Genomic DNA, 23,379 nt, shown 5'->3' on the forward strand with positions numbered 1-23,379 from the left:
AGCCGAGCCTCCCGAATTGCGCCCCGCAGCCAGGATCTTGTGGCGAGGAAGGAGCCCAGTCTGCGCCCTCCTTCCCCACAGAGCTGCAGAGGGAAATCCAGGTTCTCCTGCTAGTTTCTCTTCTTCTCTCCCCCCCACTGCGTTGCAACCGTGCCCCCCCTCTCGGTGCACATAGCATGATTGCAATCTCTCTCCCCCCCCCCAAGTTAAACTAATGGAGCAAGCCAGCGCCAAAGATTTGTAGAACTGTGAATACCCCAGCCCAGGCAGCAGCCAGAAGCTGGCAGCGGCGGCAGGTTAGGGGTTAGGGGCGCAAATTACTTGCCTTGCCCCGGGTTAGGGGGCGCAAATTACTTGCCTTGCCCCGGGTGCTGACAACCCACGCTACGCCGCTGGTTTGCATACATTTTGGATTACAAACACATCAAACCCGGAAGTGTGTGTCCCAGTTTGCAACCTTTTTTTGGATTACAACCCATTTTGGGGGGATTACAAACAAATTTTTTTGGGAGGCCCCATTGGCGAAAGCACGCCTTGGGTTACCTGTTTTGGTTTACAAATGGACCTCTGGAACGGATTATGGTTGTAAACCAAGGTACCACTGTATATCTACTTCAATTGTAAGCAACATCAAAGTAAAAATTCTAATCCAGGAAGCTTTGTTTCAGATCCTGTGTTTTGCTTCATTAATCAAAACAATGAGGCTAGAACATGCCATCCGGTAAGAGCTAATATATGTTCAACAAAATGATTTGTTACCTGATATGTCATTGCATCCTAAATAAAATCAAGAAACACTCTCTTGTTTTGGATCAACTTATCTTCCATGTCCAGGAGGTAAGAACATAAGAGAAGTCTGCTGGATCAGACCAATGGCCCATCTAGTCCAGCATCCTGTTCTCAAAGTGGCCAAAAGCATTCTCATCCCACTTATGGCTCCCAGCAACTGGTATTCAGAAGCAATCCCACCTCCAACTGTGAAGGCAGAGCATAGCCATCATGCCTAGTAGCCATGAATAGCCTAATAGTCATCAATAGCCCTCTCCTCCATGAATTTGTCTAATCCTATTTTAAAGCCATCGAGGTTGCTGGCCATCACTGCCTCCAATGGGTTCCATAGTTTAACTATGCACTCCATGAAAAAGTACTTCCTTTTCTCCCTTCAATGGATCTCAGCATGTGAACATAGTAAATTTCCTAATCCACTCAATCACTGAACATTTATTTATTATTTTACATTTAAATAGCTTTGGGAAGAGGAGCAGTGGTAGAGGGATATGAACTCCCTCCTATTTCTTTTATCTATGGTTTCAACCAGAATTTGTTTGCTGGTAGGGCAACTGTCTTCGGACAAGCGCCGGCTCCCGGCCTCTTGAGCAAGATGAGCGCGCAACCCCAGAGTCGGTCATGACTGGACCTGTTGGTCAGGGGTACCTTTACCTACGGCAGAGTCAATGTGCTAGCCTCCTGGCTTGTTGGACACCTTAGCTTACTGAGGGAGTCAGGGACAAGTGTGTGGGGAGACCAGGATATGCAGCATGCAGCTGTATCTCGAGTGTAACTCAAACACATTACAGGTGTTGGGTGATTGTTACCAAGATCACAATACACAGGGAGGGATGATTTATACTTTCTCTCTTCAGGTGTAACACCCATACCTCTGAATATTACTGAAACGCATACACATGACTACAAGGCATAGCTGGAAAACTAAGACATTTTAAAATAATATAAAATATAAAATAAAATAAAATAAAATAACGGTTATTATGCAGCTGTAATTGGCCAGAAATAATTTGGCTCCACTGGTCACTGAACTTCTACGCATCATGCAACTTTTCCTCGACTGACCTAAAGAAGGTTCTCCCACAGGTCTGATTACGCAATGCATTCATTGAGCAAGCAAGATCAATTTTGTTCCAGTTTTTTTTTTTTGTCTTCAAATGTCATCAGCCACCCAAGCATGTATTCTAAATACACACATGACATATAGTCAGCCCTGGGCTAATCTTGGTTGACCTGATACAGGACCCCTTACATTATATTAAATTGCCCTGGTACATGACAAGGAGAAATGTTTCCAAATTAACCCACCATATTTACTCAACAGTGGTGCTCAAATCCCTGTATAGATAGTTACCACTGAATGTTAAGTCAGTTACATACAACAGAACAGAGGCCCTATTTTGAGGTATTAGAAATACATATCTCTTAATATCCTATTCAGTTGAATCCATCATGGGGGGAAATTGTTAACATATGTTGGACAGAAATCCAGGTGTGAGTGAGATATATATATATATATATATATATATATATATATATCCTCTGCTCAGACTTAGCATTCTAATTCTTGTATTATTACAAAACAAGCTGGAACATGTTTCCATGGTTTGTGTGCCTTGAAAGCTAGAATTCTGATTCAGAATATTCTCTTGCAACCACTGGCAATTGATTAACATTGGGTCTAATTTTTTATTAAATGTGAAGTTCTTGGTTCTGGCCTAAATTCTTGCAACCCCCGATCCCACCCCCCAAACAGCCTCTTTATGAATCTGAGACTGTGCAATAGTAAGCATCTTCATCTAGCAGATTGTTCATGGTATATACTGCATATTCATGGTCCAGTGCCCACTTGATCAGATTCAAATAGGTCCTAGTAATCTTTATGCTGCAATAAATCTGTTAAAACTTTATGGTGCAATAAATTTGCAAACCTTTAAGATGCCACCAGACTGTCTTGCTTTTACTACAACCTGCTCACATTCTGAAGTCAGAAACATTTATTTTTTGGAGTTTATAATTATCAGTGTAGCATAATGGTTAGAGTCAAGGGTGCTAACTTGAATAAAATATGGTGGAGGGGGCAGGTAAGCCCCACCTCACATAATCGAACACAAGATACAGCACATGCCTATCAACTTTTGATGGCCTCTCAAACATTTTATTGGGTGGGTGGGTGAAGGGATCATGGCCCTTAGGAGGTGGCTCCCATGGTTACACTATTGGACTAGTAACCAGGGACCCCTACTAAGCCATGAAGCTCGTTGAGTGAACTTGGACCAGTCATGGTTTTCATGTCTAACTATATCACAGTGTTGTTGTGAAAACAAAATGGGGAAAGGGGTGCCACTTTGATCTTCTCATTGGAAAGGCGGGATATAAATGTTAGAAATAATGTAAGTTGAATTAATAAACAAGATAGGAGCTTAGGCTGCAGTCCTACGTACATTTAGCTGGGAGCAAGCACAACTGAATTAATTGGGACTAAATTCTGTGTAGAATTTGTTAAATTCTGTGTATTTATTAAAGTCCCATTTGAAGCCATCCTATACTTAGGATGGCTTCAAATGGGACTTTAACAACTAAAGAGGGGCACAGATCTGTCAGTGCCTCTTAGTTCCAAGAGGTGAATGGAGCCTCCTCCAGGTTCACAATCAGTAAATCTATGAATACCAGTTGATGGTGTGGGGAGGGAAAGAGACATTGGGGAGTCTATTGCTATTGTGTTGCATTGCTTGAGAACTTGCTAGAAGCTTTTGGCTGGAGTCTGTGTGAAACAAGATGCTAGACTAGATGGGCCTTTGGTTTCACCCGCTAGGCCCCTGCTTACATTCTTATGGTCTATTAAAGTCACACCTCTTCAAAGTAAGCATGGTCATGCCTGGGCTATTAAAGCTCTATATTTTCTGTATAGAGTCAAAGGTTTATGGAATTCCATGCTTGCACCATCCCTCCAGTATTAGACTAATTACTGTTTTTAGTTGTACACTCCAATTTCATTTGCAGCCCTCCTGATCACTCATCAAGCTACAACATGCAGCAAATAAAAAGTACATATGTTGAAGCTATTTTGTTGCTTTGGTAGATTTTTTTATAAAAAGTACAAGCACATCTAAAATTGCATTCTAATATTTTTGTGAACAATACACTATTATGCAGCAGGTAAGACTCAATCCTACATATATGAGTTACTATGAACTTTTGTCTCCAGGGTTCTCGTCATGTTCTTTACAGCCAAGCTATTAAATTATGTAATCTATTTCTTTCTCAGAGAAAAATATCTCGATTGTAAAATGTTGTGATGTATGGGAAACAGATCCACGAATTTGCACTACAGCAGCTTGTACAAACATAATGATTTTAGCAAATCTGCATAGTTCTGTTGTACTGTGGATGACCTCCAAAGGTGTTTGGTGCTGTAAGGTCGTATCTAATGCCATGAGATGTTCAGAATACCAGGGCCAATTTTCTTACAAGCTCAACACATTCCATTTATATTGTACATTATAATGATAAAATTGCTGATTATGCCAGGGGTGGGGGAAGCTAGAATCATAACTTTAAACACAAAAGGTTATGAGAAATGGTAGGCTCAGACAACAGCCCCACAATAGGAGCCATGTGGTCACCATGTGGTAGGAATAAATGGAACTAGGATTGTCTGACTGTACATGCAATGAACTCCATCGTATGTACTAATTGGACAAAACAGAATAATGAGATTTATTTATGTATGTATTTATTTATTTGGACTTTTTCATACCACCCTTCATCCGAGGATCATAGAGCAGTTTACAATATAGAAACACAAAAAGACATAACATAGTAACAAACAAAAACAATACCCCCTTCCTCTGCTTACAGTTTAAAAGTCCATAGATACTTTAATTAGCCAAAGGCCTGAGATAATAGGAATATTTTTGCCTGGCACCTAAAGATAAGTAACAAAGGTGCCAGGTAAGCCTTCCACGAATGCTAATGAATCATTATGGCACAAAAAAAGATTAAAAGGTTCCTACCAAGTATATAACAATATTAATTTTCTGCCACCACCATAACTCAATGGAGTGATGATTCTATCTCTCAATGGCATTTGACTTCAGAAGCTTGATGCACTTCATATTCATTTTATGATTAGGAGGTTGAGCTCCAACCATTCAATATAATACTGAAGTTTTATGTCCACAACAAATATCTCCACCATGAATTTGGCTTTTCACAATAATTCCATGGCAGGGGTCCACTGGTCATATAACTTATCTATGTATGATCTACATGTGGAGGGAGGAAATCAGACTGAATCCAGTGTCCCTGTCCCCCAGACACCATGTTTTGATTGTCTGCATGCTCAGAAATCCTGCAAAATGTTTGATCAGTGATCTTGCAGAATGCAGTGTTCTGAACATGTGGCATGTTTTAACACAGGCTTCCTCAACCTCGGCCCTCTAGATGTTTTTGGCCTACAACTCCCATGATCCCTAGCTAGCAGGACTAGTGGTCAGGGATGATGGGAACTGTAGTTTCAAAACATCTGGAGGGCCGAGGTTGAGGAAGCCTGTGCTAACGTATGTTCACACATTGCATTTATTGACTGTGTAATCTGTGTACTTGTGTACACAAATAGTTGAGCTATATACTCGTACTGCTATTCACATGTAACATTCAATGAGTGCACTATGTTTATGTGTAGCTGTACAAATCAATGTGAGTACACTCTTTCACAGTTATACATACAGCTTGTACCTGTGTAAGTGTAATGCCTGAACAAGCTTACACTATGCAGAGATCAACAATGGGACTGCAGGGGTGATCTTCCTTCTCTCTAGGCCCTACTTGCACATTGTAGGGGATATGTTGTGAGAACTGCCCTACAATCCTAGAGCTAAAACTAAGCAGATCTTAGCTTTATATCATCCTCTATATTGCCTGGCTGCAAGCCTAATTTGAAGAGAAAGCTGAATATGTGTAACATGCAAACAAATAACTAACTAGCCAAAATTAGAGTTGTCTGGACATGCCATAATCCTGATAGGGTTTAAGATCTACTTCTTTCAGCTCTAGGTGAATTATCACTAGAAAGAGGGATCAACCAACATCAGACATTGGAGCAGGTGCTCATACCAGAACCCTCATAATGCATAAATGAAAAGTAATCTACTGCAATCCTCTCCATACATAGCTGATGCAGCATGAGAAATGGCATTCAGCTCTGAATGAAATATGTCACACACTCAATTTAGTTGAGACTCCACAGTTAAGAGATATGGTACCTTCAGAATTATCTTGTGAGGCTGTGTCATTTTTTTAAAATAATGGATCACTTGACATTCTTTTGCTAAGGAATTGATGTGAAGGAATCTGTGGTCCTCCAGATGTCAGGTGTTATAAATGTGCACCACCCCCTTCACCCGCAATTTCCCATGTTTACTGGAAAGGTCTGATGGGGGATTCTATGTTTTCAACCTAATACCTTTGGGGAAGGCCATAGCTCAGTGGTAAATCAAATGATGTCTCCAGGTAGGGAAGGACCACTCTCTGAAACTGTGGAGAGCCACTGCCAGTCAGTATGGGAATACTGAACTAGAGAGACAAACAGTCTGGGTTTCATATAAATCAATTTCCTATGTTCCTGAGCCTCCCATGATTGGTGAGACCCTACTCTTCCTTACCCTATGCTCTTTAAACATTTGAACATTCAAAACATTCAGATTTGGTTGAATCCAGCCCATAAACATCATAAAGAGGTGTGTAGGTGTGTAAACTGAACACAAATATTTACTTTGCCACCTATCTTGTTAGGATACAAATAATGATAAAAAATAATACCTTTTCATATCAATGTCTTACTTTGGATTATTGCAGTGTCTCTCTTGGTACGTGACTCCACCCCCACAGGTCCGAGAGCAACTGGACCACTCAGACCACACAGACCACTGGCCATTAACAGGCTTGGGACCATGGTCTCCATATTGTACACATTGACCTCTTCGACACCACTGTAGGAGATAATGTAGAAAACCAATGCTTTGTCAGTGTCTACCAGGATGGCTGGGTAAGGTTGAAAAAAGAACCAGTTATAATCAGTTATGAACCACTAGAGTGCAAAGGAAGCTAAGGCAAAGAGTAGGTGGCAAGAAAATGGGGGAACTTCCCTTCCCTTCCCAACCATTGTCCCTGTCCTACCTTTAAGGTCAAAACAGTCCCAGGTGAGCTATAACCAAAGGAGGTTGGTTCCTTTGGGACAGGGGTCGGCACATATGGCCCATGGGTAAGATGTGCCCACAAAGACCATTTTACCGGCCCATGAGCCACCCCTGAACCGAGCCGCCCACTTGGTGAGTCCCTCACGCGCTGCGCTAAACCGGCACAGCATGGCGCAGGGACTCACCGGAAATCGCGTCTGCACATGTCCAGATGCCGAAACTCACTTCTGCACAGGTGTAATTTTCAGCATCTGGGCATGCAAAGAAGCAATTCTGAGCGCCGCAGGCATGCGCAGACGTGATTTCCGGCGTCATGCTGTGCCAATCCGGCCCATGGACGATCTTGGTGGGAGTGATCCAGCCCATGGCTGGTAAACCTTGCCAACCCCTGCTTTGGGAGAATGAGGCACAGTAAATTGGCCTGTGATCCTCAGATGAAGGGCAATATAGAAATTTAAAATAATTGCTCCATCAGCCTCAGTCTGTCCTCAGCCAGCCCTCACCTGCTTCCTTTCTTAAAATCAGTCCAGGAGGTGGTTCTGGCTGTCAACTTCCTCCTCCTTAATCTCAGTGTTGCCTGTTGTAGAATTCAGGAAGGAGGAGGATAGGAACGAAGCTAGAATTAGTTGACTCTGCCTGTCATTGGCTCTGGCTCCAGCTACAATTTGGGCTCCCAGCTTTCTGCCCTACCAGTGGCAATGGGTACCAGCCATCACTGGGTATAATAATACATTAGGGTGGGCACACACATACAATTCAATGTGCCTAGATGCAGAATGTGTGTGCCATTCCTAGATCTCATCTGGGATGTTTATAACACTGTTGAGGACAATACACAGTGGATTTTATGTGCATATGCCTTTTCAGAACATAGGAAGCTGCCTCGTGCTAAATTGGTTGGTCAGCCTCAGTACTGTCTATATTGACTGGCATCGGATCTCCAGGGTTTCAGAGAAGGATCTCCTCTGGCTCTGCTTGGAAATTCTGGGGTGGGACCTTCTGCATGCAAAGCAGGTTCTCTACCACTGAGCTTTGGCCCTTCCCCCACTTTTGCAGCCTTAGCAACTTACCATGCCTATCCCACAGGGTGTTCCTTCTGCGGCTGGCATAAACTTTGTCTCACATCGATGGCCTACTTTATGGCACCACAGTGATTTACATATATCCTGAAATTTATAAGAAGAAGACACTCCCATTAATCTTAGTCTTTCCTGACTGGAAAAATCCAACTTGTCTATTCTGATGTGAATGAGAGGCCTGAGATTTATATAGGTGCCTGTGTACTGTCTTGTTATTACAGTTTCATTTCATTTTTCTCCATTCAATGTTAACAGCAGATAACCAAAAAGCCCAATAAAATCAACAAAATCAAATCTTTGAAAAATCTAGAATATTCACACATACATGCAGATGACTCTTACCCCCCCCCCAACACATCATCATTTGTGTCCATTTTCTTTGAACTGTCTGCTTAGAAATGCATTGTAATTGACACAGGTTCTTTCTGTAGTCTTAGATCTGTGATAACTCATTTAGTCAACTTCAAGTCTTCCCATGCTGCTGCTGTCACTAAGGTTATGTGAACCAACCTGTATTGCATACTAACTTACTTTCCCAACTTTTCCTCCTCTACAGTAGTGCCATCAAGGTATGATTTGGGGGCAGAAGGCCTTGAGGGAAAAACACCTACTCTGCTACTGGGGTATAAGAATGGGACCCCTTCATTTGGAAAGCTCTAGTCTGGAAAGTTCCAGTGGTGCTCTCATGCTTAGGTCTTGTTTTTGTGCTTCCTATACACATCTTGTTGGCCACTATGAGAACAGAATGCTGGACTGGATGGGTCATTGGTCTGATCCAACAGGCTATTCTTATGCTCTCCCGAAAAGCTTTTCCCAACTTGTGCACCAGTCTGATCCAAATGCATGCTTGACTCATATTATTATTGATCTGCTGCTTCTCTTTCATCAACATTACTATCCAACTTGTTTCCTAAACAAATCCCCTCATGGTTATTTTGGATTCCATACCCTGTCCTTTGCCCACCCTGCCTCTTAACAATTCAAGCTGCAGCAAAGACTTCTGCTTCTCCCTCCTTGAAATTAACAAGATCCACCCCTTCCTCCCCATTATAGCTGCCAAAACTCTGTCCCCTACGTCTTGTTGTGGCTTGCCTCAAATACTGCATGCTCCTCTTCTCTAGCTCTCTTTTATCACTCCATTTCCTCCACTCTGTCTAAAAGCATGAAACTGTACGCCTCTCCCCACCCCCTGGCATCCTGTGTTCTTTTCCTCTCCTTTCATAGATGCATTTACTCTTTCATATCAGTCTTTGACTTTGCCTAGTATGCTCTTATTGCCTTCCTTTTCCCACCTCCTGCTGGTCACCTCTCAGTGCCTGTGTCAGCTGTTAGATTTGATTTGATTCTATTCATTTAGTAATCAACTGAGACCAAGGTTTTAAATCTCTAACAACCAGTGTTAGCATAGGAAAACCAGCAATATCGTGTTACTGCCGATAATTAATTTGTGAATTGTCATGATGCTATCTTATATACGTATAACTTTGCTTACAGGTGTCACAAGCGGTACTTGATGACTGCCATGGCCTCTTGGCTCTAGAATCTGCCTCAACAAGAATTGCACACCAGACGTTGCTTGTTTCAAGCATGTTTTCCAAACAGTAACTTGAAATAGTGGAATGGGTTTTAAGATCAGAATCCAGAGGTATATTTTTTTGAAATTCTTTCAAGGGAAAACTAAATATGGATTTACAGAAAATTAAACTGGAACTAAAGAGATGTTGGAATCCTGGTGCAATAAGAGGCTGCAACTTTTCCACTCTGCTCATAACTAGTTTTTAACTCTTTTTTCCTAAACCCAAGTATATGAATGTTGTTGTTGTTGTTGTTGTTTAGTCGCTTAGTCATGTCCGGCTCTTCGTGACCCCATGGACCAGAGCACGCCAGGCACTCCTGCCTCCCGCAGTTTGGTCAAACTCATGCTCGTGTATAATATTAATGTATAATATGTATAATCAATTTAATGAAGTTGTGCTTAATTAAAGGTTTTTGCATCTTATTGATTTCTTTATCAATTAGATGAGAATTCAAACCTAAGCATGGGAGTAGCATAATGGCTAAAAACTGAGTTGTGAATCAGGAATGTCCTGATTCAAATTCCATCTCTGCCATGAAATCACTAAATGGCCTTGAGACAAAGCCCCACTCTCACACCCTCAGTCCCCAATCTTTGATATAGGGTTCTTGCAAGAATGAGAACATAAAAGCTTTGATGGATCAGGCCAATGGCCCATCTGGTCCAGCATCCTGTTCTCACAGCAGCTGACCATGCCTATGGGAAGCCCAAAAGCAGGAGGTGAGCTTGACCAAGCTCTGCCAGAAACTGGTACAGTGGTACCTCAGGTTACAAATGCTTCAGGTTACAAACACTTTGAGTTACAAACTCCGCTAACCCGGAAGTAGTACCTCAGGTTGAGAACTTTGCCCCAGGATGAGAACAGAAATCGTGCACCAGTGACGTGGCAGCAGCGGGATGCCCCATTAGCTAAAGTGGTGAGAACGGTTTCTGGTTAAGAATGGACCTCCAGAGCAAATTAAGTTCATAACCCAAGGTACCACTGTATTCAGAAGCATAGTGCCTACAACAATGGAGCTTGAACATAACCATTGTGGCTAGGAGCCCCAATAGCCTTATCTCCCACAAATTTGTCTAATCCTCTTTTAAAACCATCCTAGTAGGTGACTATCTCTTGCAGGAGTGAATGCCATAGTTTATGCACTGCATGGAAAAGTACTTTCTTTTGTCATCTAGCTATTGCATGGGAAGAGCTTTCTAGACTTGAAAGTGCTTTACAAATGTAATTATTATCACTTCTAGTAGCAATAGTAGCATCACTACTACAGGTAATGCCATTTTAGACCTGGATTGCGCTATGCAGTTTGCAAGCATATCTGTAACATCCCTTTTTCTGCTACAACTATGCGCTGCTTAAAAAACTGATCGGCCTAGTTCCATCTTAGGCAAGAAATCACACTAAAATATTCTTAAAAGCACAGTGAAGCTTGGGCATCCCCTGCGCCTCTATCCCCCCCTTCATTGCAATTAGATTCTGCATCCTGTAAGCACAATCTCCCCCTGCAGCTATGCTGGACCACCTTGACTTCCATCCAAGCCAACACCTTCAAAGCAAGCAATGGCTTTGCCAAATTATTTAAGATTTAGAAACAGTGCAGACCCTGGAGCTCATTGGAACCCCTCCACTCATTCATAATCTTCCCATTTATAATTCATTGCTATTCCTCAGTGCAAGTTCTAACGTCTGTCTGAAAGATGCGAATCTCGTACCTTTACAAAACTCAGATTGCAGAGTTTTGCTTTTGCTCCAAATTGCCATTTGCACTGGGTGTCAGCATCATAGATCTGTCCTGGGAGCTTATCAGGGTATTTGTATTGTCCGGCTTGTTTGGGTTCATCTATCAGGCAAGCTGCTTGAGCAGTACTGAAGGGAAGGAAGGAAAGCATCTGTTAAGAATACATTTGCTTAGGGTCTTTTTATCACATGTGGTGGTCTAAGCAGTTTACAAGAGAATTAAAAAATAATAATTAAAATATGGAGATCCATCATTAAAATTCACAAAATGACAGTCCCACTAAAACATTAAAATAGAAATATTTGCAATTAAAAATACAATAAAGCAATTCAATTGCAACAACACAGTAAGTGAAATGGGAGACTTAGATAAGGAGATCAAGGGACTTAATTATTTCTAGCTCAAATTACGTCCACATGTTTTCACCCATAATTCTTTTCTGGTCTGTTTCTGTATTAGTCTGGTTTTATTATATTTTATTTAAGTCTCTAAGAATATGTATCTAAATATTACTTTATTTTTCCATATAATTTTGATTGAAGTTTTAAAATTATAAGAAAAGGGGGGATACAGAAATTAAAAGAAGAAAGAAAAGAGAGAGAGGATACTGTGTGGCGAGGGCAGTATATTGCATCATGAGTACAGCAATATATTGTTGAGTTTTAACAAATACTTTCACGGGGGGGGGGGGGAGCAGAATATACCATAATGTACTCCAACAGACTTGCAAATCCCACTTACTTTTAAACATTTCATTATTCCTGTCTAAATAAGTGTCCGTGTTAATTTAATTTAATAATTTAATTTAATGCCTTTTGCTTGCTTGGCTGAACAACATGTGAGTTTATGTAGAAACTAGCTTACTGTACAAAACTGGCCCCACCCACCACTGGCATGTAGCCAGGATTTTTGTTAGGCTGCAGGCTTTTATTAAGGGGGCAGGCTTTTGTTGGGGGACAGAACCTCAGATTTGTATTGATTTTTATTGTTTTATTGATTGGGGGACAGCTGCTCCCTGCCCCCCCGGGCTATGCCCATGTCAGTAAGGAATACGACCAACTGGGACATTCAGCTAGTAGGTGTGACCCCAGTATCCTGCTCAATGTGATGTTAGTCACTTGATTCACTATGCTCCAGTAGGGTTTTACTTTTCAAGGCTATCTTCCTCAGGATCAGAAATCAAAAAGATGCCCTTCCAAGCTGAAGCCTACCTGAGAAATTTGTTGAGATACTGCCGGCTGCATACCGACCACGAAAACACTCCATTGTTTCCCGTGAGGGTGGGAGACATAATGTTACCTTCGGCTTTTCTGCAAGGATTCCCTTCTCCATCATGAATCATGCCAAAACTAGAAAGTTCCAATATAAAACAAAAACAAAAGCAGAGGCCTTCACAATGTGTAAGGACAAATGATATGGCAATGTTGTGGTAATGCAAATTATTAGACTATTTCATGAGTGTTCCACATGGGTAAGCACTTGGAAATGGCAATTGATACAGAATGCAATTGGTTGGTTGGTTGGTTGGTTGGTTGGTTTGGTTGGTTAGTTGGTTGGTTTATAAGCTGGAATGTATGCAGAGGAGGACAACCAAAATGATAAAGGGCCTGTAAACCTTTGATTGTAGATGTGTCAATCATCATTTCACAAAGGGCCAAACTAGGTATGAAACCAAAAGTAGAACAGGTTGGTTCTAAAGGGTCAATGAAAGCAGGAGTCTTCATCTGATGGAATGACTCTATCTGATGGAAAGTCTCCTTCTATGAGGGGAGAAGACTCCATATGTCAGAGAAAGGGAGCCTTGGGTTCCAATCCCATATCTTTAAACACAAAACCAGCCCATATATGCAAAACGGGGAAATGGGATCTGATTTAAAAAGCAAAAGTGGTGTTTGAATCAAGCACCGGTTGTATCTTTTTATGTGACTTTATGTTCAAGTTGTGGAAGTTTAACGGTCAGGTCTAGTTTCCTCCAGATTTCCAGCTTTAAAGCCTCTTTGTAATTAAACGTGAGCTAAGCTGTGGTATCCTTCATTTTGTAGGGAAGGAAGTTCCATCAAACTTTAAATGATTTATTTGACAAAAAATCCTATAATTGTTTGAAACGTTCCCTCCCATCTATAATTACTATCTGACTGCTAATAGGATCATTAGGCAACACTTCTAAGGATCATCTGCCTCTAGGCATCCGAAGGCCATTGCTGCCAATTTCCTATATTATACAGCTGAAAAGGCACACGCTTGGACAAATGACAATGGAAGAAATTTCTAGCAGTTATTGCCAAATGAAAGAATTGCAGTCTTTCCAAGATACTTTTTTTGGAAGGCATTTCATAAATCCTTCCTGTCCGGATATCAGCATTCATATGCCAAGCTGAAAAAGGAAGGTTAGAAGAAGAAGAAGAAGAAGAAGAAGAAGAAGAAGAAGAAGAAGAAGAAGAAGAAGAAGAAGAAGAAACAACCCCTAAAGGGAATGGCAAATGATCTATATTACTTAATGATAAATAGAAGAAGAAAGTAAGATGCAAAAATGTGCGCTTATTACCCAGCTTTATCTACTTATTTTCTCTGGGCACAGTCAATGTTGTAGGTGTCCTCTTGCACTGCTCCTATTTAATTTCTGTAGGGCTTCTACAAGAGAGCATCTCAGCAGCATTCTCTTAAGGAGTTAATTCCAATGCAGCAGAAGCCAGGAACCTCAGGAGAAATTATAGCTTTGTCTGGCTCCTAGAACTCTCCCCAGGCCCCTCCCCGGCCTGTCTCTTTCTCTCTTCCCAGGTCATACCCCTCACCAGCCCTGTTCTGTACTCTCCTTGAGTGCTTTTGCTTGGTAGGAATATGTTTGCATGGTAGATGGGCATAGAAACCTCTGACTTTTGCATGTCTGGTATGTACAAAGGAAGAGATGAAGATCACTGGTAGTGCATCTGCCTTGCATGCAGAAAATCCCCAGCATCTCCAGACAGGTCTGGGAGGGGCCCCTGTCTGAAACTGTGGAGCACCACTGCCAGTCAAGGTTGACAATACTTGGCTAAAGAGACCAATGGTGTGACTCAGTATAAGCTTCTGTGTTCCTATCTGTTGCTCTACTTGCTTTTGCTTCTGGCTCCGCCCACATTTCCCTCTATGTCCCCACAAAGTCAATGGTCAAAGTTGAAGCCCTTTGCTGCAGTCACCCACAATCTTCAGTGTGAGATGGCACCTATGCTGGGGAGAAAGGAGATTTCATGACGGATAGAAAGACAAGCCAATCTGTGCTATGTGTTGTACTGCTCTGAGAAGAGGTGTAACATTTCTTCATGGCTGACATAACATCCAGCCAATCAGTGATGAGCAAAACAGACTTTTCCAACAGGGGAACCTGATCCTAGGAAGAAGGCTATTGGTATGAACCTCTAACAGTGTGCTTCCTTCTCAATCCCACCAACGCAATTGTGTACATCTATACATAGCCTGAAATATATAGTTCTAAATTCCATCAGATATTTGTTTCCCCCCAGTGAAATCCCTGACAAAGTTGCCACTAGGTTTAGGATTAGCCTTTAATTCCTCATTTCCTTTCAGATGGACCTGCAAAAGGACCACTCATATAGCCATGAGGTCACAGTCAATGCTCTACAGTATATTTACACAATGAGAACTGAATAGCTCCAAGCAGTCATGCAGAATCAGAGATCCATGGAGCAAGTGAATGGGATGACAGCAGCATGCCCATTGACAAAAGGGGACAAGCTGAATGGAACTGTCAAGCCAACAATGAGGAGCTTCTGTGCAGGATGTGTTTTCATACAGATTCCTGAACAAAAGAAATTCTGGATTTAATTCTGCCTCCGTGCTCAAAGTCACGGTTAGCCTGCAACTGATACCTTGGGAACACAATGTCATAGCAAGCATTCATATATATATATATTTAAGTGCAGCATTCATCAATCCCTCATCTCAAAAGTTCAGGTAGCAAATAGTTGATTTTAAAGATCAAATGTAAAATAGTTGATTAAAATGCAAATGTAACTAAATCATCCAAAACCTCAGATCCCGAACCCTCCAGTAGGTTTAGGCTAGGGATGGTGGAGAAATTTAATTCACTTCACTTTTAAAGGTGAATCTCTCAAAGCTGAACTTTCTGAAACAGTGTGAGAACTGAAACATAGATATCCTTTGAGATTCACAATTCTCTAAATTTTGTGATGCAGTTATCTAATTGCCAAATAATTTACAAAAAATGCATATCTTAGGCAAAAATATTTATTAAAACTAATGAAAATACCATACAAAAATGCCTTATATTTGGAGATGTTTGCAAAAATATGTGCATCAGTCAAAATTACATACAAAACTATTTATTAAAATAAATTTACACTGAAATGCTGAAGAATTTTTAGCATTAAAAAAAAAAAGCTAATTGCTCCCAGCTCTACCTTTGGAGTTGCCAGTTTAAATTCAGGCCCATGATGGAAAAGATCTTCCTCTACAAGGGCTTTCTGTAGGTCCCAGTCAGCTGATCAGCACAGATTGTAAATCCCACTAAGGATCAGCTGCACTATGAAATCTGCCCTAAATCTCTTTTGAAGTTTTCCCCAACACTCTAGAGCAGGTTTGGGGAGGGCATGGGATGTGCATAGTTGGAGAAGAGGGGGGAAAGTCCCATTGTGGAAGCAGAAATCCTTTCACTGATGGTACTTAGCACTGCATTAGATAACAGCTGTAATGATGGAACACTGCCGGATCAGCAAGGTCATCATCTTCTATCAAACATAATAATAAAATATCAGCCAAAGCAGTGTGTGTGTGTGTATTTAGTAATAATAATAACAACAGTCTTTTAGTAGCTTGTAGGGAGGGAAAGACTCACGAGGAATAGCTTACTTGTGTCCAGATTCATGGGCAATAGTAAATGCCAAACCAAGCCCCGTGTCCTCATTGATTGTACAACTGCGGTATTTACTGCACATTCCACTGATTGGAGCAAAACCTGCCAGGGAAAGGATGGTTGAATGGCATTATATCTTTATTCTGCCGCATAACATCACAGAGATTCAGAACATAGTTTGTGTTAGGAAGATTTTGTGCTCATTTAAGCTTTGTCATGTAGAAGAATGCACAAGACAAACTCACATGCACATGGCAATGCTGGGCCCGATCCAAGAAAAATGCATTCTGTCTGCAGCAGTTAGCCTACTAAACTAACACAGGCTCCTTTTCTCTGCTGACTCAACAACAGTCCCGTCAGTTAGGAAAGCTATTCTGAAAAAGGGCGCCAGCTCTTTCCTGAAGGTCAGCCAGAAAGAATGAGAGTGCCCTTGGCCAGAGATATTTTCAAAAATCTGAAGCAACCTGACTACACTGAAGATTCCCCAGGCACAGTGCCCATCCTTCAGAAGACCCTTTCCTTCATTTCAATACCACTGAGTCCAAAATGCTGCAGATCAGATAATCCTGTAGAAAGCTGTGAAAGACTGACATATAAACTTTCAAATTGACTCATTTGTGCTGGGCTGCCTTTGGGACTGGATTAGCAATGAAGGTAAGTATGTTGTTGAGGGGAGGGCATTAAAATTGGGAAACTCATATGTGGTTTTTCGACAGCCTGGGCAATGTGCCCCCTTTGATTCCTTATAGCTATTGATTCCAAGCTATTCCTCTCAAGTTTATTTCATTGTTTTCAGTTTATTTTAAAATCTTCTTGTTGTAATGATTCCTTAACTTTCTGGAACTCTCAGTGCTTTTAAAACAGGCACAACTTTGCAGCTGGATTGCATCTACTACAACATGAGATATGTTCATTTCTCAGCCGTGATACCCTATAATATATCCTAGCAAATGGTTTCCTGCCTAGGAAGCCACCCCTCCCAGAGCATCCATCATGTCCATCAGCCCCATAGCTGGAAACATGTGGATGACACAACGTTGGGGGAGGCTGCCATAGAATATGCCCATACCTAAAGTGTCGCATGGTTCATTCTTCCAGGAGCATATATCAAATCCAGTAAGCAAGATGGCGTGGTCATGACGCTTCCCATTCTTTCCAACCAGAGCTGACTGCCACTGGCAAAAGCTGTTTAATGACTGGTCTGCATGGTGGTTGATCATCAGTCCACCCTATAGACAAGGGGAAAAAATCTACTACCAGCAACTGAAAAAGGAAGAATTCTTCAAAGGCAATGAAAGTCTTATGAGGAAAGATCTACAGGGCCGGATCAAGGGAGAAAGGGGGTGTATGACCTGGGTGGCAGGTTAGGTGGGCAGCAAAATTCCCAGTTGGCCAGGAATGGGGAAAGAGACTTTTCCAAAGGGATTGGCTCCAAGGCCAGTGAGCTGCATCTCCTTCTCCTCTGAACCTGGAAACAGTGGGTGGGTGATTGCTGTTGTCACTCAGCAAATGTGAGGCAGGAGTGGTGGGGCTGAGCTGAGGGTGCATGCCAGAGAGAGATGCAATGAGATGACAACAAGCCTGCCTTGTCACTGTGCCTGCTTTCTGGGCACACTGTAGCCTCAATCATTGGTAGTACAAAAATGACACATGTTCAAATTTACAACATCATGAGAATTCCCCTATGGAATTCCCTCTGCGGAATTGAGCTTGTATACATCCTCCCTGAGTCTGATGAAACATCACTTACGGGTTCCTGTTCCAGAAGAAGAAGGCTCACAACTACAATATTGATGTCACTTCCAATTGTGCCATCCTTAAAAAGACTTGATACCTATGTGAAGGTTAGCACAAACAAAAGAGAAAGGAAAATAACAAGCAGTAAGCAAAAGGAAAATAAGTTTTTAATCCATCCCTTCACAAGTACTATATTAAATGCAGACAGCACCAAGCTGTGCTGGGTGACATATTAATTTACAAAGACATGATCCTTCAAGAAATATTTCTATGCAATTCACAACATGAAATTAATTGGATCATCAGTCTTAAACATTTTTGCAGACAAACATTAATGACAGTGACAGCCCAATGTCTTCAATACAATAGCCTGATGATTCAGTGCCAGAATTTGAACTGGGGTTCTTCCAGGTTCACAGCTCAGTTGCTTACCAATGGTCACATCTGAACATTGAATGAGCCACAGCAAGCCCCAAGGTCATGTGCCCCCCTCTTTCCCCCCTTCTCTGGCACAGCCACATAAGGAGGCAAAAGGAAGCTTTCACTTCTGTTTTCTATTAACCACACTTTAGTGTTGCATTCAACCCCTAAACAGTGACCACAGCTAACTATGGTTTGGCAAAACAAGCCAGCTTCATAACCCATCATTTGAAGTGAAAATTAACATTAAGCATATTGTGTCAATTTAATGACATCACAAGGTGCAGTTAAACACCACTGGGTGGTTACTTATGGGAGAAGCTGTTCTATTCCATACCCAGGTGTCAGGGCTTTAAAGGTCAACACCAGAAACTTGAATTAGGTCTGGAAATGAATTAGAAGCAAGTGCAGGTGAAAAAGTACTGTTGTGACCCTGGTTAGAACTTCATAGGGCAAGATTTGTGCCTGGAAACAAACTATGAGCTAGTACAAAAAGCAAGTGTGGTATTTCTTCACATCCTTCCCCTCTGCCCTTAGCTTCAGATCCAACCATCTGTACCCTGTCCCTCATTAATGAAGGGTGACTGGACTGATTTCCAAAGAAGGAGGCATTCAGACTTCTGAGCAATGCTCTTGCTAGCATAAGCAAGGGGAGAGGTCAGAAGGGGAAGGAAGGAGCAAGTTCATAACCTTATTTCCTTCCTCACACCGGAGCAAGGCTTAATCACTCAAACAAGGCCTTGGGTTTGAGTCCATTGTGCTCTTTAATTTAAAATGACACAGCTTCTTGCAAGTACAAAAGCCATGCGTGGACCAGGCCAAGCACTGCTGTGAAAAAGGAAATGATTTAAGAAAGAAAAGCACATCTCCATACATATATTTCATTCTATCTTTGCTACACAAGACCATCAGGCAGCTTTGAACCAAAGCTCTGCCAAGGATTCTCTCATTTCCATCTGTGCTCTGGAAGTTGTATAGTCAGCACAGCCAAACCAAAAAAATACTGGCAGGGTGGTGAGGGAATACTCCATTTGCTGAAAGTTTACCTTGTTTCAACGCCCTCCTTCTTGCTGCCACCCTCCATTATTGCCCCTCCCCCACAACTGTATCTATGCACTTGTGCACATTTATGTTGGGGTTTTTTAAAAAAAAAAAAGAAAAAGGAAAACATTTGTGCACACGTTTCCAACACAAAAATAGTCATCCAAACTGGTTTACAATTAAAATTAGAATAATTGGGTTGTATTCAACATAGCACTAAGACAAGCGTTCTGTCAGCGCAAGGAATTCTCCTTGCACAACAGAATGTTCTCTCCCTTTCTCCAACACCACACAGCCCCTAAACTGCCAACTCAAAACTCAGACTCTCAGCTTCGGTGTTATGATTGTACACTTTATTCCAAAAAATAGGACAGGGTCCCAACAAAGGTTGAACTGAAGGTTACAGATTCCTAAGATATGGTAGGGCTCTACAATACATGGCAAGGCAAAAACAAAGAAATTGTTCCAACACTTGACACACCCTGAGTTCCCCCTTTTAAGAGCAGGGGGACACAGTTATTTGTGTTGTCATTTCCCCCAGACCTGGGACTGGACAAGCAAGCAGTCACACCTGTAAGTAGACAAAGTTCACAAGGTCTCTTCAAGCCAGGCAGTTACCTCCACAGAGACAACTGGGGCACCTCACTATCAAATCTATCCTTAGGTGCTTCCCTTGAGATGGATTGTCCCTTCCCACTAATGGGAGGCACCAAGGCCCTCTCCAACAGCAGTGATATTGTGTTCAGGGTATCTGATTACTTTGGTTCAGCTCCGAAGGCCTTCTAGCAGTTCCCTCATTGTGAAAAGTGAGGTTACAGGGAACCAGGCAGAGAGCCTTCTCGGTAGCGGCAACTGCCCTGTGGAACGCCCTCCCATCAGATGTCAAGAGAATAAACAACTAAACAACTAAAAGGCCTCAGCCCAGTATAACTGGAGCATCTCCTCCCCCATCCTTCAGCCTGGAAAGAGGTCCTTCTCCAAGGGTCTTCTGCTGGTTCCCTCACTGCAATAAGCAAAGTTACAGGGAACCAGGCAAAGAGCCTTCTCAGTAGTGGCAACTGTCCTGTGGAATGCCCTCCCATCAGATGTGAAGGAAATAAACAACTATCTGACTTTTAGAAGACATCTGAAGGCAACCCTGTATCAGGAACATCTTAATGTCTAATGTTTTACTGTTTTTTATGTGCTGTAAGTCGCCCAGAGTATCTGTGGAAACCCAGCCAGATGGATGTGGGGTATTATTATTATTATTATTATTATTATTATTATTATTATTGAGGTGGGTTGCTCTTCTGACTACCTGCTTGGCCCTTTCTCCCAGTCCAGATCCCCACTTTGGCCCTCCCTAAGGTCAGACTCTTCTCTAGGTTCTTGATTACTATACTCCAATCCTCCAGCACCTTCCCCCAGGCTGGGCACCTCCAAATCCCCAATCTCTACCTTGTCATCTGACTACCCCTGTGTTCATAGGCTTCATGACATGAAGCAAATCTGGGAGTGGTGCAGGGTGCACAGAGGGTGAAAAATCCCACTGCTCTTGCTGAAATCTTGCATTAACAGGACAGGTTATTGGAATAGTGCCCACTGCAGGCAGCAGCATCTACTGTTCTTCCTTATCATCATCACCACCACCACTCTTGGGGCCAGAGTGAACAAGCAAGTTGCAACAGTGAAGGGAATGAGCAGGTCAAGGAGACTCTTGGTACCAAGGTGTGGGTGCTCAATAGACATACAAACATGCCAGCCCCTAACACTGGCCCCTGTATGTAAGGAGCTTGAGTAGATGCTTGTAGCATTGCCAGCTAATGACAATTTTCTAGGAAGCTCATCTCAAAATGTACATTGTGGTAAGTGGTTCCAGTAAGTGAGGTGGCAGAGGCTGGTAAAGAAGGCGCTGTCAAGCTTACCAGACTTTGAGAAGGTGTTGCAAGGGTTCTGGGGTGCTGTCAGAACCCTTCCAGCTCCCTTCCCAGTAAACAAGAAAAGCACACTGAGTGTGCAGATGGGGGGCGGGGATAAAGAAATGGAGAGCAGTAGGTTTCCCTGTCTCTCCATTTATTAATTTTACTTCCCCACCTGCCTAACCAATGTGAGTGCAAGTTGAGGGCTTCTTGTACTGTAAAAAAGGATCCATCAGCTGCACCACCCTTTCTTACCATGTTCATGACTGTCAAGATGTACGTAGTCACATTCTCCTTGCTATGCTTCTCCAGCATTTTCCTGTCTGCCACAACTAGAGTTTCAACATTCAAACTTCCACTCTTCTGACTTTTAATGGGAGATCTTTTCAGCCTTGCCAAGCTCCGATATTCATCAGACAGGATGAATGTGTCCTCTGTGGGTGGTTTAGGTGTGTCTAAAAGGAAACAGAGCAGAGATTTGGAAATTGCTTAGAACTGACTTTTCTTTCTTTATGACCAGTTTAGCTCAGTCCTAAAGTGTTGAGGGACTAGAACCCTGAATGAATCTAGGATATTGTGATAGATGCCAAATGCTGATTAAAATGGGTTGTTAGCTGGGGAGTCCTTTTCAATACATTATTAAGTCCTGATTTGTCCGTCTTTGTTAATTTTCTTTTTAAAGACACTTAATACAACATGTCACAGAGAGGAAAAAATCTATCTTGAAAAGAATGAGTTTCCCATGCTTATATGGGAAACATTTCTAATTTCTACCTAATTATTTGTTATCTCCCTATGGGGCATGTGTGCGCGCACACACATTCCCCTGTATATCTAGGGACCAATTCAAAAAGCTATACTGTGTGTGTGGCCCACTGATGATTCCACACACCCCAGGCTGCATTGGACACCAATTTTCAGAGCAGCAGCAGCCCCAAGAGCACATGCAAAAAGCAAACTGTGCTAGGATTGTTGCAACAGCAAGCAATATTATGGTTACTGCTTTGGAATAAAGTTGCAGGAAACTTGTTGACCATAAGCATGATGCCTTCTGGACCAAATGAAAACAGATGTGTATAGTTCATGCTAATTTATCCTAACAGACAAACTTTCAACCCCTCCATCAAATAAAGGATTCTAAATGAGGGTTGAAACCATGCATTTTAAGAGAGTTGAAGGTGGGATGACCAATGAGCCATTCTTTCTATAATGAATTGTGTGTGCTTGTGGATGAACTGGATAGCTTAGCTGGTAAAGCATGAGACTCTTAATCTCACGGTTGTGGGTTCAAGTTTCCTGCATAGCAGGGGGTTGGACTAGATGACCCTGTGATCCCTTCCAACTTTATGATTCTATGATTCTGTGTCTTTATCCTACAGTACTTGCACTTCTAGGCACCTGAGATTTTGAAGGGCTGCAGAAGCCTACACTTAGGTCTCTTTACTCATGACATGTCAAGGATACATCTGAGGATGGGTGAATCAGTCAGTTTTAGTTTCTCCTACTTTCTCATTTTTTTCCAATCTTCAATTCAGTCCTGCACATTTTCACATCTGTTTCTGATCTATTTGTTTATTTTTAAAATCCTCATGAAAATGTGTCAGCGTTGCAGTACAAATTTCTCCTAATATAAACACTCTTGTGTGCAATTTTCCCTAATATACACATTTTTACAAAACACTTTCCCCTCATATTATGCATTTTGCATGTTGTTGTTATTAATACAGACATTTTATGCACACTTTACCCTAGTATATGCATTTTTGTACACACTGCTTGGCTGGCCTACTGTACTGCAAAATTTGGAGAAGTGTGAATTTTGACAAGTGGCTATGTAGTTCACATACTATTTTGGAAACTACAAATTAGGTTCAACTTTCAATGTGAAATGAAATGAATTTCTCCTCTATCCCTTGGTAGACATTATTTATTTTAACAGCACACCTAAAAATGTTAAGTATGAATGCCTGCTTGGACAGCTACTGTGCAAATGCACTTACTAGGAATCCTGATTGGCTGCAGCTCCCTTGCCT

The 23,379-nt window shown here is 41.9% G+C and overlaps 1 protein-coding gene across 3 annotated transcripts in view; it reads right to left on the reverse strand.

The window, feature by feature from the left end:
- Positions 1 to 23,379, reverse strand: part of ADAMTS18 (ADAM metallopeptidase with thrombospondin type 1 motif 18) — a 97,522-nt gene that overhangs the window by 34,557 nt on the left and 39,586 nt on the right. For all 3 annotated transcript variants that reach the window (XM_081871913.1, XM_081871912.1, XM_081871911.1), the window contains exons 5-12: positions 21,602 to 21,801; positions 17,998 to 18,081; positions 17,317 to 17,476; positions 16,244 to 16,349; positions 12,589 to 12,726; positions 11,352 to 11,505; positions 8,057 to 8,152; positions 6,631 to 6,779 (exon numbers count right to left, since the gene is read on the reverse strand). In XM_081871913.1, coding sequence (XP_081728039.1) covers positions 6,631 to 6,779; positions 8,057 to 8,152; positions 11,352 to 11,505; positions 12,589 to 12,726; positions 16,244 to 16,349; positions 17,317 to 17,476; positions 17,998 to 18,081; positions 21,602 to 21,801 — 1,087 coding nt within the window. The remainder of the gene's footprint in view (positions 1 to 6,630; positions 6,780 to 8,056; positions 8,153 to 11,351; positions 11,506 to 12,588; positions 12,727 to 16,243; positions 16,350 to 17,316; positions 17,477 to 17,997; positions 18,082 to 21,601; positions 21,802 to 23,379) is intronic.

This window comes from Podarcis erhardii (genome assembly GCF_964252035.2).
Source record: "Podarcis erhardii genome assembly, chromosome: 7".
In the NCBI taxonomy this organism is placed as follows: domain Eukaryota; kingdom Metazoa; phylum Chordata; class Lepidosauria; order Squamata; family Lacertidae; genus Podarcis; species Podarcis erhardii.